Consider the following 12,175-nt stretch of genomic DNA (forward strand, 5'->3'; position numbering starts at 1 on the left):
ATTTACGTTGTGTCGTAAACACTTATTCGGCCACATATCACACGGCAACGTAAAAAAAGGGATTGGCAATTTTAGGTGTAGTGTATAAGTTTTTATGATTAGTTTTCACGGGGGCTGAATATATTACACATTTCATACAGTTTTAATGTAGTTGTGAATTCTAGTTTTCATTTGTGGAAAATCATAATTCTTATTGACTTATAAATAGCATTTATCTACTGCCAGATGTCCTATTTTTTCATGAATATAGCGAATTACATTGTTAATCATTTATGATGGAACATAGAATTTAAATCGACCTGGTGAAGACTCTTTGTATACTACTCCATCACGAAGAGTGAAATCACTTACTGACCTTAATTGTAGTTCAGTTTTTAATTTTTGAATATTTACATCACGAGCTTGTGCAATCCGTAATTGGAAATCTATATCAAGATCATCTATCACTGCTACGTGTTCTATTCGACTTAACGCATCTACATGAGGCATAGATGATCCCGGCCTATGTTGCATTGAATAGTCATAATTTTCTAGGAATAATGACCAACGAGCGATTTTTGCTGATACATTGCGGTTCTGCAGTGTTTGGACCAGTGAGTTACAATCTGTCACTATTTTTATGGGAATGCCATGGACGTAAGTGTGAAATCTTTTGAGTGCATAAATTACTGAAAGTGTCTCTAGCTCATAACTATGTAATTTGGCTTCATCGTCTGATGTTGTTTTAGAAAATTAAGCAATTGGGTGAAACTTATCATCGTCTTGTTTTTGTAGTAAAACCGATCCAAAACCAGTAGAACTTGCATCGCAATGTAGTTCCGTTTCTCTACTAGGGTCGTAAATTGACAGCACAGGTGATTGAATAAGTTTATTTCGTAAAGTCTCGAATGATTGAATGCATTCATTAGTAAACTCAAATGATACTTTTTCTTTTAATAGGTTTGTTAGCGGTTTTGCAATACTTGAAAAAGATGGAACGAACCGTCGAAAAAATGAAAATAAGCCTAAGCACTGTTGAACTTGTTTCTTGTTATGAAGAAAGGGGTAGTTTTTAATTGATTTTATATGATGTTCACTCGGACGTATTCCTAAACAGTTTGCAGTATAACCAAGGTATTCTAGTTCCCTTTGGGCAAATTTGCATTTGTCGAGTCGTAATTCCAGACCATTCTTGCGTATCGCGCTTAACACTTGTCCGATCAGTTCGAGATGTTGGTCGAAATCTTTTGAAGCAATCAAAATGTCGTCTATATACACTACCAATTCCCCTCGATCTATAAATTCTCTAAGTACCGAATTAATAAAGCGTTGGAACTCAGCCGGAGCATTTTTCAATCCGAAGGGCATGCGAGTATATTCGTACTGCCCATCAGGAGTAACGAACGCCGTATATTTAATCGATTCTTCATGCATAACTAACTGATGAAATCCGCTTTTGAGGTCTAATAACGTAAAGTATTGTTTATGTTCCAAATGTTCTAGGCAAGTGTCTATAAGAGGCAATGGAAAATTATCACGAACGGTTACTTTATTTAATGGTCTGTAATCAACACTGTTTCGTCGCGAATAGTTTTCGGATAAAGTTTCCTTTTCTTTCTTTGGTTTTTGCTGCTAATAATTACCGAAGCCGTTGTAAGAAATTGCTGGTGATGAAGAGAGAGAAAAAGCCTTTTCGCCCTCTATTTATTAATTTAACATCGATAGAGATGTGTACATCAACGGGCGCGGATGTGATCCGATCCGCAGTTCAAATCTGCACGATTCGCGTAGCTGCTCGAACATCCTCCCCACCTTGACCAATGTCAACAAAAAGTTGCTTTCTAGACTACACGTGGTTTTCGCTATCAGTTCTGAGCGGTAAAACGCATATTTTCGTGATCGGTCGCGTAATTATTCCCTTAACTGTCTTAAGCGTAACGACGCGTACTATCTCGTCTTCACCGGGATGGATTTCAACGATACGCGCGAGAGGCCAACGGGTGGTGGGTAACGATTCGTCCATGAGGATCACTAACCTGCCGGGAAGTATGTTGCTGTTGTTGCTGCCACCACTTGCATAACTTTTTTGCATTTCTTGTAGATACTCAGTGGCCCAATGCTTCCAAAAACGCTGAACCAAAAGCTGCCACTTCTGAAGATCATCCAGCGTGCAGGATTTCAGCTGGGTGTAGTCCGGTTCAGGCACGGCGAACATCGATGTACCAATAAGGAAGTGTGCCGGTGTGAGTGCAGCTAGCTCGTTGGGATCGTCGGACAAAGGCAACAGCGGACGGGAATTCATCGCTGCTTCGATTTGGTGGAGCACAGTGCAGTAGCCTTCGTACGACAGCCGCGTATTGCCCAGGTGACGATAGAGGTGTCGCTTCGCCGTTTTTACTGCTGCTTCCCATAATCCGCCGAAGTGTGGAGCCTTTGGTGGGTTGAAATGCCAAGTGATTCCCCGGTCAGCGCATCTGGTAGCCACGGTGTTGCGGTGTTGTTCGTCGTTGAACAGCTCAAAAAACTCCTTCAGTTCACGTTCTGCGCCTTCGAAGTTTTTCCCATTATCAGAATGGATGTGGGCTGGCAATCCGCGTCGTGATGTGAATCGGCGTAGCGCTGCTAAGAATCCCGCCGTTGTGAGGTCTCCTACGAGTTCCAAGTGCACAGCTTTCGTAGCGAAACACACGAAAACGCACAGATAGCTCTTAATAGCTGCTGCCTTCCGGTGCGCTGGCTTCAAGTAGAATGGACCGGCGTAATCCACTCCGGTTACAGAAAAAGGTCGGCTCGGTGTGATGCGGGATGGTGGAAGCTGGCCAACCGGCTGCCGGGCGAGTATGGGATCTTGCCGAATACAGCGGAAGCAGTTCCTTGCGATGCTTTTTACCAAGCGACGTCCGTCCAGTGGCCAATACAGCTCTCTAATGCGGGATAGCAATAGCCTTCCACTAGCATGTTTCATCTCTTCATGATAATCTTCCGCAAGTAGACGAGTGAATTTGTGGTTCTTCGGTAGAACAGCTGGATGCTTGGACTGATACGGTAGTTGCGACAAGTTCAATCGTCCTCCCACCCGTATTACCTCTTCTGTATCCAGGAATGAGGTAAGTTTTCGTAAAGGTGATTGTTTCATCAATGCTTCTCCCTTTTTTAGCTGCTTGATTTCCGCGGAAAATGCATCTTGCTGGGCTAGTCTGCAAAGCACAGTTTTTGCAGCATCCACGTACTTGGGCGTGATCGTTTTGGATGCATTGGTGTGCGGTATCGGTCGCTGTGATCGCGCCTTCTGCTTGGTGTTGCGCACAAACCGTATGCAGTATGCAATGATGCGTACCATTCTAGTGAAGGATGCAGAAATGCCAAACCATGGATGAGTTTGTGTACAAACTAAAGCGGCACTCACCTGGCGTGTTTCTAGGTCCGCCTCATCGCTTGGTTCTGGATCTGAGCTGGGCCAATGGGACGAAGGTTGCACAAGCCAATCTGGACCGTTATTCCAAAGCTGATTCTGCGTGAAGTGTGCTGCCGACATGCCTCGGGAAACCAAGTCAGCAGGATTGGATGTGCCAGGAACGTGCCTCCATTGCCTTGGATGAGAGTAGTGTTGCACCTCAGCTACGCGATTTGCCACGAACGTCTTCCAGGAGTTGGGAGGTGACGCAATCCATTTTAGCGTAACTGTTGAGTCGGACCAGAAAAACGATTCGGCGCACACGATCTGCATTGCCTCCTTGACGCGATGATGCAGATGGGCGCCCAGGACAGCTGCGCTTAGTTCAAGCCTCGGCAACGTGACGCGCTTCAGTGGTGCCACTCGAGACTTCGAAGCTAATAGGCTGATGCGGACTTCTCCCGCCGCGTTTTCACAACGAGCGTAGACACATGCTCCGTAGGCGGCCTCAGAAGCATCGGTAAATGTGTGAAATTCTACTGTTGCATCTGGTAACATTCCACACCGTCTAGACAGGTCTAATTTCGATACGCACACGCACTGCCCAGTACCGGAATAGCTAACGCCAAAACGGACTGCGGTTGCAGTGTGCAATAAGAGACGCGTGTCCGCGACTCTATCGAATGGTTCCCACATTTTGCCACCTTACAAAATAACAGGGAACCGATGACAATTTCGGTTCCCACAACAAAATGCAACATTGGCAAAACGGCTTCAGGTATCTCGCCTGACGTGAAACTAATGAAACTAATAAATAGAACGCATCATGTCCGGAACTAAGATCATATAAATATCAAAAAGGTCCGAGTTATTACATGGCGACCGTGACAGGACATACGCGTAAACGTGATGTTGTAGAACAGTGAAACAGTGAACACAGTGAAAAGTGAAACGTAAAAAGTGAAACAGTACGCAATGTGCTCTCCTCAGTAATCGGAAATTTTTATAGCATAGCTGAGTTGAATATATGTTGTTCGCTGATTTTAAATCTGAGTATAGGGGAAAAGTGCAAAAAAAAAAACCATACATAATGAGTGACTCTATCGAGTCAGATTTAGTCAAAAGTATCAATTGGGTACTTCACATAGTAAAGAATAGAATCGATAAATCTGAGCTCGAAGAGGAGGTTAAAGATGAGCTCCACGAAACCGCAATTTCAATCTTGGTAAGCTCCATGGAGAATAACTTGCCACTAGAAGAAGTGCAACACCAACTAGTGCGAGCACATTTACTGTGGTCAAGTGTTGTGAAATTGATTAATGGTAACGCCAAGAACATGTCAATGGAAGAATAGTGATTATAATTAAAAACAAAAAAAACAATATAGATGTGAATAAAAAGATGTGTAAAAACTTAGTGAATGAAAATGACGCGCGCAGAAATGGAGAACGAATTGAACGATATATTGGTAAGAATCCAAGAAATTAGTGACGCGAGTGAAAAAGAGCGGTGGCAACGGTACTAATCAGACTTTGATATAGAAGAAGCCACAACGGACGTCATCCAAGAAATAAGTATGACGATAAACTTTTATTTCGATGTGGAAAATTTGTGAAAAATAGTTATCTTGAAAAACAATGTTGAAAACCTGTGAAAAATAGTTATCTGTGAAGGGAATGAAATCAAAAACAGTGATCGTGTCAGAAAACGGTTCCCTGACGTTTAAAATGTGTCGGTCATATAACAGGCACACCGCCGTTACAGGTGATGCCCAAGTTAACGTAATTAACACGCTTGAAAAACATAGCCATGATCACGAAGAGCATGATTGGAAGCTCTGGCTAATACTTGCACTCATTGTTGTTAAGCTCGTAATAATACTCTGGAAAGAGTACAAGGCAGCAATGAGAAGGCAAGCAATACGTGCAGTGAACCTAAGAACAAGTACGCAAAATATTTAAACATTTAAAACGAAAAGTGATGTGATGAAAAGTGTCAAAGTTGTAATGAGTGACAAATATGATGAAACAATTCCCGACTGCAACGGAAGTTTCAAACCATTCCCGACTGCAACGGAAGTTTTAAACCATTCCTGACTGCAACGGAAGTTCCAATCCATTCCTGACTGCAACGGAAGTTAAGAAACCATCCCCGACTGCAACGGAAGTGCGAAAAAAAAATTCCTGACTCCAAGAAGCATTCCTGAATACATCGATGCATAATAAAGGTACTGTAAGTGAACTATATTTACTATATAATATATAAATACAAAATACACTAATATACAGTTGTAAGGTACGACCGCAGAATCCGATATCGGTCTATAGACGAGGTAAATAGGCCTTTCTAGAACGCGGTAAACTGCTTCCGCAAAAAGTACGATTTGCGAGAAAAATAGAAATGAGAGCGACAAACGAGAGAGCGTGAGAGATAGAAAGAGAGAGAGAGGAAGAAAGGTCAGTAGCAAAAAGAAAGTCGAATGATACGGAAGCAAATAAACTATTTTTTTATGCGATCTTTTCAAAAGTGCATGTAAAAAAGGTTTTGCAAAAATATTTACTTTCCGCATCGTAACGCTACTCAACAATAAAAAAATTAGTTTCTTATCACAATACTAAAAGTGATCGTGAATCTCTACCTGCATCGAGTGCTTGTTCTGCCAGATGATGGAACGCAAAACGAAGCACGACGAAGAGGCTGGACCGTCACGGGAATCGAAGCCGACGACGCAGCGTATTCCCGAAAGTAAGAACGAGACCGGCGACGTTGTGGATGCCGTATTGGCCGTTGCAGCGAGAGTGGAGATGATCGAGGAACGAGAATCGGCGCAGCAGACGCACACCACTAAGCAGACACGTGGTGCGCAGCAACTGAAGCTAAACGGTGAGAAAAGAAGTAAAACGAAATCGAGCAAGGAGAAAAGCATCAATGCGCTTGTAGCCAAATACGACGCAGAGATGCGAGTGAAAGATAACGAGATTGAGAATTTGCGTTTGGAGGTATCCAAATTGAAACGCAATCAGCGTCGTCCCGTTGATAACCCTTGCGTGACAAGTCGTAGTGCAACAAAGGGGATGGACGAGGATGAGAGCAGCACGGCGAGTGAGGATTTATCTAGCGGTGATCGTGAGCTCGTTGAAAGTGATATGGAAACGGAGGTTGAAGAAAAACCCCTTGCGCGTCGTCAAGAATCGGCACGTAAACGTTTATCGATGCCATTACCCCGTTTAGTGGTGCCCCCGAGGATTGGCCGGCGTTTATTAGCTGTTTCGAGGACACGACAAAAGCATGTGGCTTTTCTAACCTCGAAAACTTACAACGATTGAGACAAAGCCTAAGTGGAGACGCATTGGAAGCGGTAAATGGAACGTTGATGCTCGCGGATGCTGTTCCGGATATAATAAAGGAGCTGCGAAATTTATTTGGGAAACCTCGTCGTATCCTGAAGGCGCTGTTACGCAAGGTTCGAGCTGTACCTGCTCCGGATGCTGATCGACTGGAGACGTTTATAACGTTCGGACTCGCAGTGAAACAATTGGTCGGACACATCGTGGGTGCGAAGCTGACGGAGCATTTAAGCAATCCGTTGCTCGTCGAAGAGCTGGAGGAGAAGCTCCCTCCAGGTTACCAGTTGGATTGGGTAAGATATAAACGACATAGGCGTGGAAAATCTCTACAAGTGTTTTAAAGCTACCTGACTGCCCTTACGGAGGATATCACGGAAGTGAAGGATTTTGGAAGCCACAAGACCAACAGAGGAAATTTCCGTTCCGGGACCCGTGCAAACCTAAATCATCATGCAATCGAAAACAGGGACGTCAAAAAGTGTTACGTTTGCAACAGCATTTCGCACAAGGTGAGAGAATGTAACGAATTTAAGAATCTTTCAGTACTAAGCCGGCTGGACTACGTAAGGAAAAATTCGTTGTGCGAGAACTGTCTGAACAATCACGGAAGAGCTGTGTGTCGGTTTAGGCGTGCATGCGGGTTTGAGGGATGCAACGATCACCACCATCCTTTGCTGCATCAGACGTCTACCCTAGTGGAAGCTGCGTGCAACGCACATCGTGGAAAATATCCTTCCACGGTTTTTCGAACGATGCCAGTTACGTTATCGGCGGGTGATCGTACTTATGATACGGTGGCCTTTCTGGACGAAGGGGCTTCGGGAACATTTATTGAGGATGAAGTTGCTGATGCGCTTGGCATTCAAGGCGTGAATGAGCCGCTAGTGGTGAGCTGGAGTGCAGACGTCGAACGACGGGAAGATAAGTCAAGGAAAATCGATGTCGTCTTATCCACAAGAGGATCATCAGAGAGCTTTCTACTAAAGGGAGCACGAACCGTGGAAAAGCTTGTGCTTCCTTCTCAAAGAGAGTCCTATCGTTATCTACAGCAGCAATACCCACACCTGAAAGGTGTGCCAATTGAAGAAGCGGCAAATGAGCCTGTGAGGATACTGCTAGGACTAGACAACCTGCATTTATTTGCCCCGATGGAGTCGAAAATTGGCAAGCCAGGAGAGCCAATCGCCGTGAAAAGCAAGATCGGTTGGTCAATTTATTTATTTTTTTTTTTTTTTTTTTTTACATAACTGCTGTCTGAAATTAATTCTTAACAACAAACCTATTAACTAAACTTATTAAATATTTGCTCGGAGGATGGATCGGAAGGATGGTAAGGAGAGGTGATGGTCATACAGGTGTGCGCAGGAATTAAACAATCTCACAGCACGTAATAAAGGATCATTTAAACCAACTGAAGTGCGTCGATTGGAATAAATAAAGGAGCACGAGGGCGTAAGAAACGAGTTGGAACATAGAAATGCAGGGATGAAAGAATGATTTGTGAATCCACAGCATTAGATATGAGCGAAGCAACAAACATTATTTGGGAAATGTGACGGCGTTTGCTAATGAGTCCAGACCCAACAGATGGCATCTTTGCTCATAGTCCGGTAGGGTGTCTGACGTGTAGCCGGGCATTTTGCTCACCATATACCGAGTAAATGATCTCTGCACTCTTTCTATGCGGTCAATCGTTGTAAATGAGCTGGGGCACCAAACAACAACACAGTATTCCAAAATCGGTCTTACTAACGAACAATATAACGCTTTTAAACACAGAGGGTCGGTTATGCGGATTGAAAAACGTTTTATCATACCGATTGTTTTACGAGCCTTTTTAACGGTAACATCAATGTGATCGAGGAATGATAACCTGCTATCGAAAGTTACACCAAGATCTTTTATCGAGAGTACACGATTTATTGCTATACCCTCGAAGTTATAAGCAAACGTAACGGGACAACGTGAACTAGTGTTGGGTAAAGTAGCACAATTAAGTGTGCTGTGCGCACACGCACATTGCCTTTAGTGTGCTGTGCGCACTGTGCGCACAGTGCGCACTTGGAACCAGTGCGGAAGTGCTAGCACAGTGCTAGCACTTTCGCACAGTGCTAGCACAGTGCTAGCACTTTCGCACAGTGCGCTCTCTGAGCACAGTGCGGAAGTGGTAGCACAGTGTTAGCACTTTCGCACAGTGCGCTCTCTGAGCACAGTGCGGAAGTGCTAGCACAGTGCTAGCACTTTCGCACAGTGCGCTCTCTGAGCACAGTGCGGAAGTGGTAGCACAGTGTTAGCACTTTCGCACAGTGCGCTCTCTGAGCACAGTGCGGAAGTGCTAGCACAGTGCTAGCACTTTCGCACAGTGCGCTCTCTGAGCACAGTGCGGAAGTGGTAGCACAGTGTTAGCACTTTCGCACAGTGCGCTCTCTGAGCACAGTGCGGAAGTGCTAGCACAGTGCTAGCACTTTCGCACAGTGCGCTCTCTGAGCACAGTGCGGAAGTGCTAGCACAGTGCTAGCACTTTCGCACAGTGCGCTCTCTGAGCACAGTGCGGAAGTGGTAGCACAGTGTTAGCACTTTCGCACAGTGCGCTCTCTGAGCACAGTGCGGAAGTGCTAGCACAGTGCTAGCACTTTCGCACAGTGCGCTCTCTGAGCACAGTGCGAAAGTGCTAGCACAGTGCTAGCACTTTCGCACAGTGCGCTCTCTGAGCACAGTGCGAAAGTGCTAGCACTGTGCTAGCACTTCCGCACTGTGCTCAGAGAGCGCACTGTGCGAAAGTGCTAGCACTGTGCTAGCACTTCCGCACTGTGCTCAGAGAGCGCACTGTGCGAAAGTGCTAACACTGTGCTACCACTTCCGCACTGTGCTCAGAGAGCGCACTGTGCGAAAGTGCTAGCACTGTGCTAGCACTTCCGCACTGTGCTCAGAGAGCGCACTGTGCGAAAGTGCTAACACTGTGCTACCACTTCCGCACTGTGCTCAGAGAGCGCACTGTGCGAAAGTGCTAGCACTGTGCTAGCACTTCCGCACTGTGCTCAGAGAGCGCACTGTGCGAAAGTGCTAACACTGTGCTACCACTTCCGCACTGTGCTCAGAGAGCGCACTGTGCGAAAGTGCTAGCACTGTGCTAGCACTTCCGCACTGTGCTCAGAGAGCGCACTGTGCGAAAGTGCTAACACTGTGCTACCACTTCCGCACTGTGCTCAGAGAGCGCACTGTGCGAAAGTGCTAGCACTGTGCTAGCACTTCCGCACTGTGCTCAGAGAGCGCACTGTGCGAAAGTGCTAGCACTGTGCTAGCACTTCCGCACTGTGCTCAGAGAGCGCACTGTGCGAAAGTGCTAGCACTGTGCTAGCACTTTCGCACTGTGCTCAGAGAGCGCACTGTGCGAAAGTGCTAGCACTGTGCGGAAGTGCTAGCACTGTGCTAGCACTGTGCGAAAGTGCTAGCACTGTGGTAGCACTTAAGGCACTGTGCTGTGCTGTGCGCACAGTATGGTGTGCTGTGCGCACAGTGCGCACAGCAGCACTTTACCCAACACTAACGTGAACGACTGAAGGACATGACATGACATTTTTCGGGGCATAGAACTAGCTGGTTCGATGAGCACCATGATGCAAATCGGTTGAGGGTGTTTTGGAGCGATGCGCAGTCATCAACAGACGATATAGATTTAAAAATCTTTAAGTCATCTGCATAACAAAGAAAACAATCGTGTGGAATGGCAGAGATAACATCATTTATAAATAAAACGAACAATAAAGGACTCAACACGCTACCTTGAGGCACTCCCGATTTGGATGAAAAGGATTTGGAAAAGCAGGAGTTTAGTTTAACACGAAAAGAGCGATTGCTGAGAAACGAATCAAGCCAACGAATGTGTGAGTCAATGAAACCCATTTTGGATAGTTTCGCAAGAAGGATAGGGTGAGGAATACGGTCAAAGGCTGCTTTAAAGTCAGTATAAACGATATCAACCTGAGAACCGCTGTCTAAACTAGAAGTGATAACGGAAGTCAAGGAAATAAGGTTTGTCAAGGTAGAACGTTTAGGAAAGAAACCGTGTTGCTGAGGTATAATGCAGTTTCTTGCAATAAAGAGGATATGTGAGTGAACTATAGATTCAAATATTTTGGAGCTTGCACAGAGGATGCTGATTCCACGATAATTGGTAGCATTTTCACGATTACCTTTCTTAGGGATAGGAGTAATATGAGCTAATTTCCATGTGTCCGGAAATGAACATGAGTTAATGGATATACGGTACAGTTTTAATAGGAGAGAACCAAGTACATTATTGCATTTCTTGTATACTGCTGCTGGAATGCCATCTGGACCGGGATTATATGACTGTTTAAGATTTTTTATTGCTTGTAAAACTGTGCTAAGGTGTAAGTTTAGATTACTGTCGTTGATTATATCGGTGGGCGTGTTATGAGTGCTATTGGAGATTGATGCTTTGATTTTGCTTGATTCGGCATACACACTTGAAAATGTTCAGCTAGAAGGTTGCAGCAGCCGTCAGTACCGGATGCAGAGAGATTGCCAAGAGTTAGATGAGAAGGGATATCATTAGATTTACGACGTTTATCAGCATATCCCCAAAAGGCTTTAGGGTGTGTTTTAAATTGTGCTTGCACTCGGTGGACGTAAGATCTAAAGCAGGCCCTGTTATATATGCGATATGCATTAGAGGCGTATTTGAATATGCGCTTATGATGAGGATCTCGCATGTCTTGATAATTACGTAGTGTGCGATTGCGATCTCTTTTGAGGGAGCGGAGAGTAGAGTCAGACCAGGGAGGGGAGTTGTTAGGTTTATAGGTGGGACAGCAGGAGGGGAAAGCCGAGACAATATTAGCATTAAAAGTAGTAACCGCATCGTTAATTGAAATATCTGTATCTAAGAACGACCAGTTAATATTAGAAAGCAAAGCTGATAGTTTAGAGTAATCCATTTTTTTGAAGTTATATCTACGTGTATTTGACGATACTGAGCGCGGAGCCTTTTGAATATTTTCAGAGAGAGAGAATTCTAAAGCTGGATGATAATCATCTGCTCTAAGTAAAGGTGCTACAGCCGATAGCACCTGAGAGTTTATATCAACTGCGCTCTCATTAACAAAAATTAGATCTAATTGACGGCCCAGACTATTTTTGATTCCTGAGATTTGGCGGAGACTACACTCTGTTATTATGTCGCAAAATACATTATGTTGAGCGTTGCTTGATGAGTGTGCATTACTTGAAACATAATAGTTTTCAATGGGCGTCCAAACAACAGAAGGCATATTGAAATCACCTAACAAAAACATTGAATCATTTCTTTTTAGGCGCTGTTGAACCGCATCAATACTATCGCTAAGGCTATTTATCAATAAGTTATTTGCAATCATACCTGGCGGGATATAAATGCCGCCTATAAATAGAGATACTCTCTGCATCCTTATCT

The 12,175-nt window shown here is 44.5% G+C and overlaps 1 protein-coding gene across 1 annotated transcript; it reads right to left on the reverse strand.

The window, feature by feature from the left end:
- Nucleotides 1-1,825: 1,825 nt before the first annotated feature.
- On the reverse strand, nt 1,826-3,931 carry LOC121602098. The gene has a single exon (XM_041930863.1). The coding sequence runs from the start codon at nt 3,929-3,931 to the stop codon at nt 1,826-1,828; it is 2,106 nt and encodes a 701-aa protein (XP_041786797.1).
- Between the last annotated feature and the right edge of the window lie 8,244 nt (nt 3,932-12,175).

This window comes from Anopheles merus, unplaced genomic scaffold, assembly GCF_017562075.2.
Source record: "Anopheles merus strain MAF unplaced genomic scaffold, AmerM5.1 LNR4000297, whole genome shotgun sequence".
Lineage (NCBI taxonomy): Eukaryota > Metazoa > Arthropoda > Insecta > Diptera > Culicidae > Anopheles > Anopheles merus.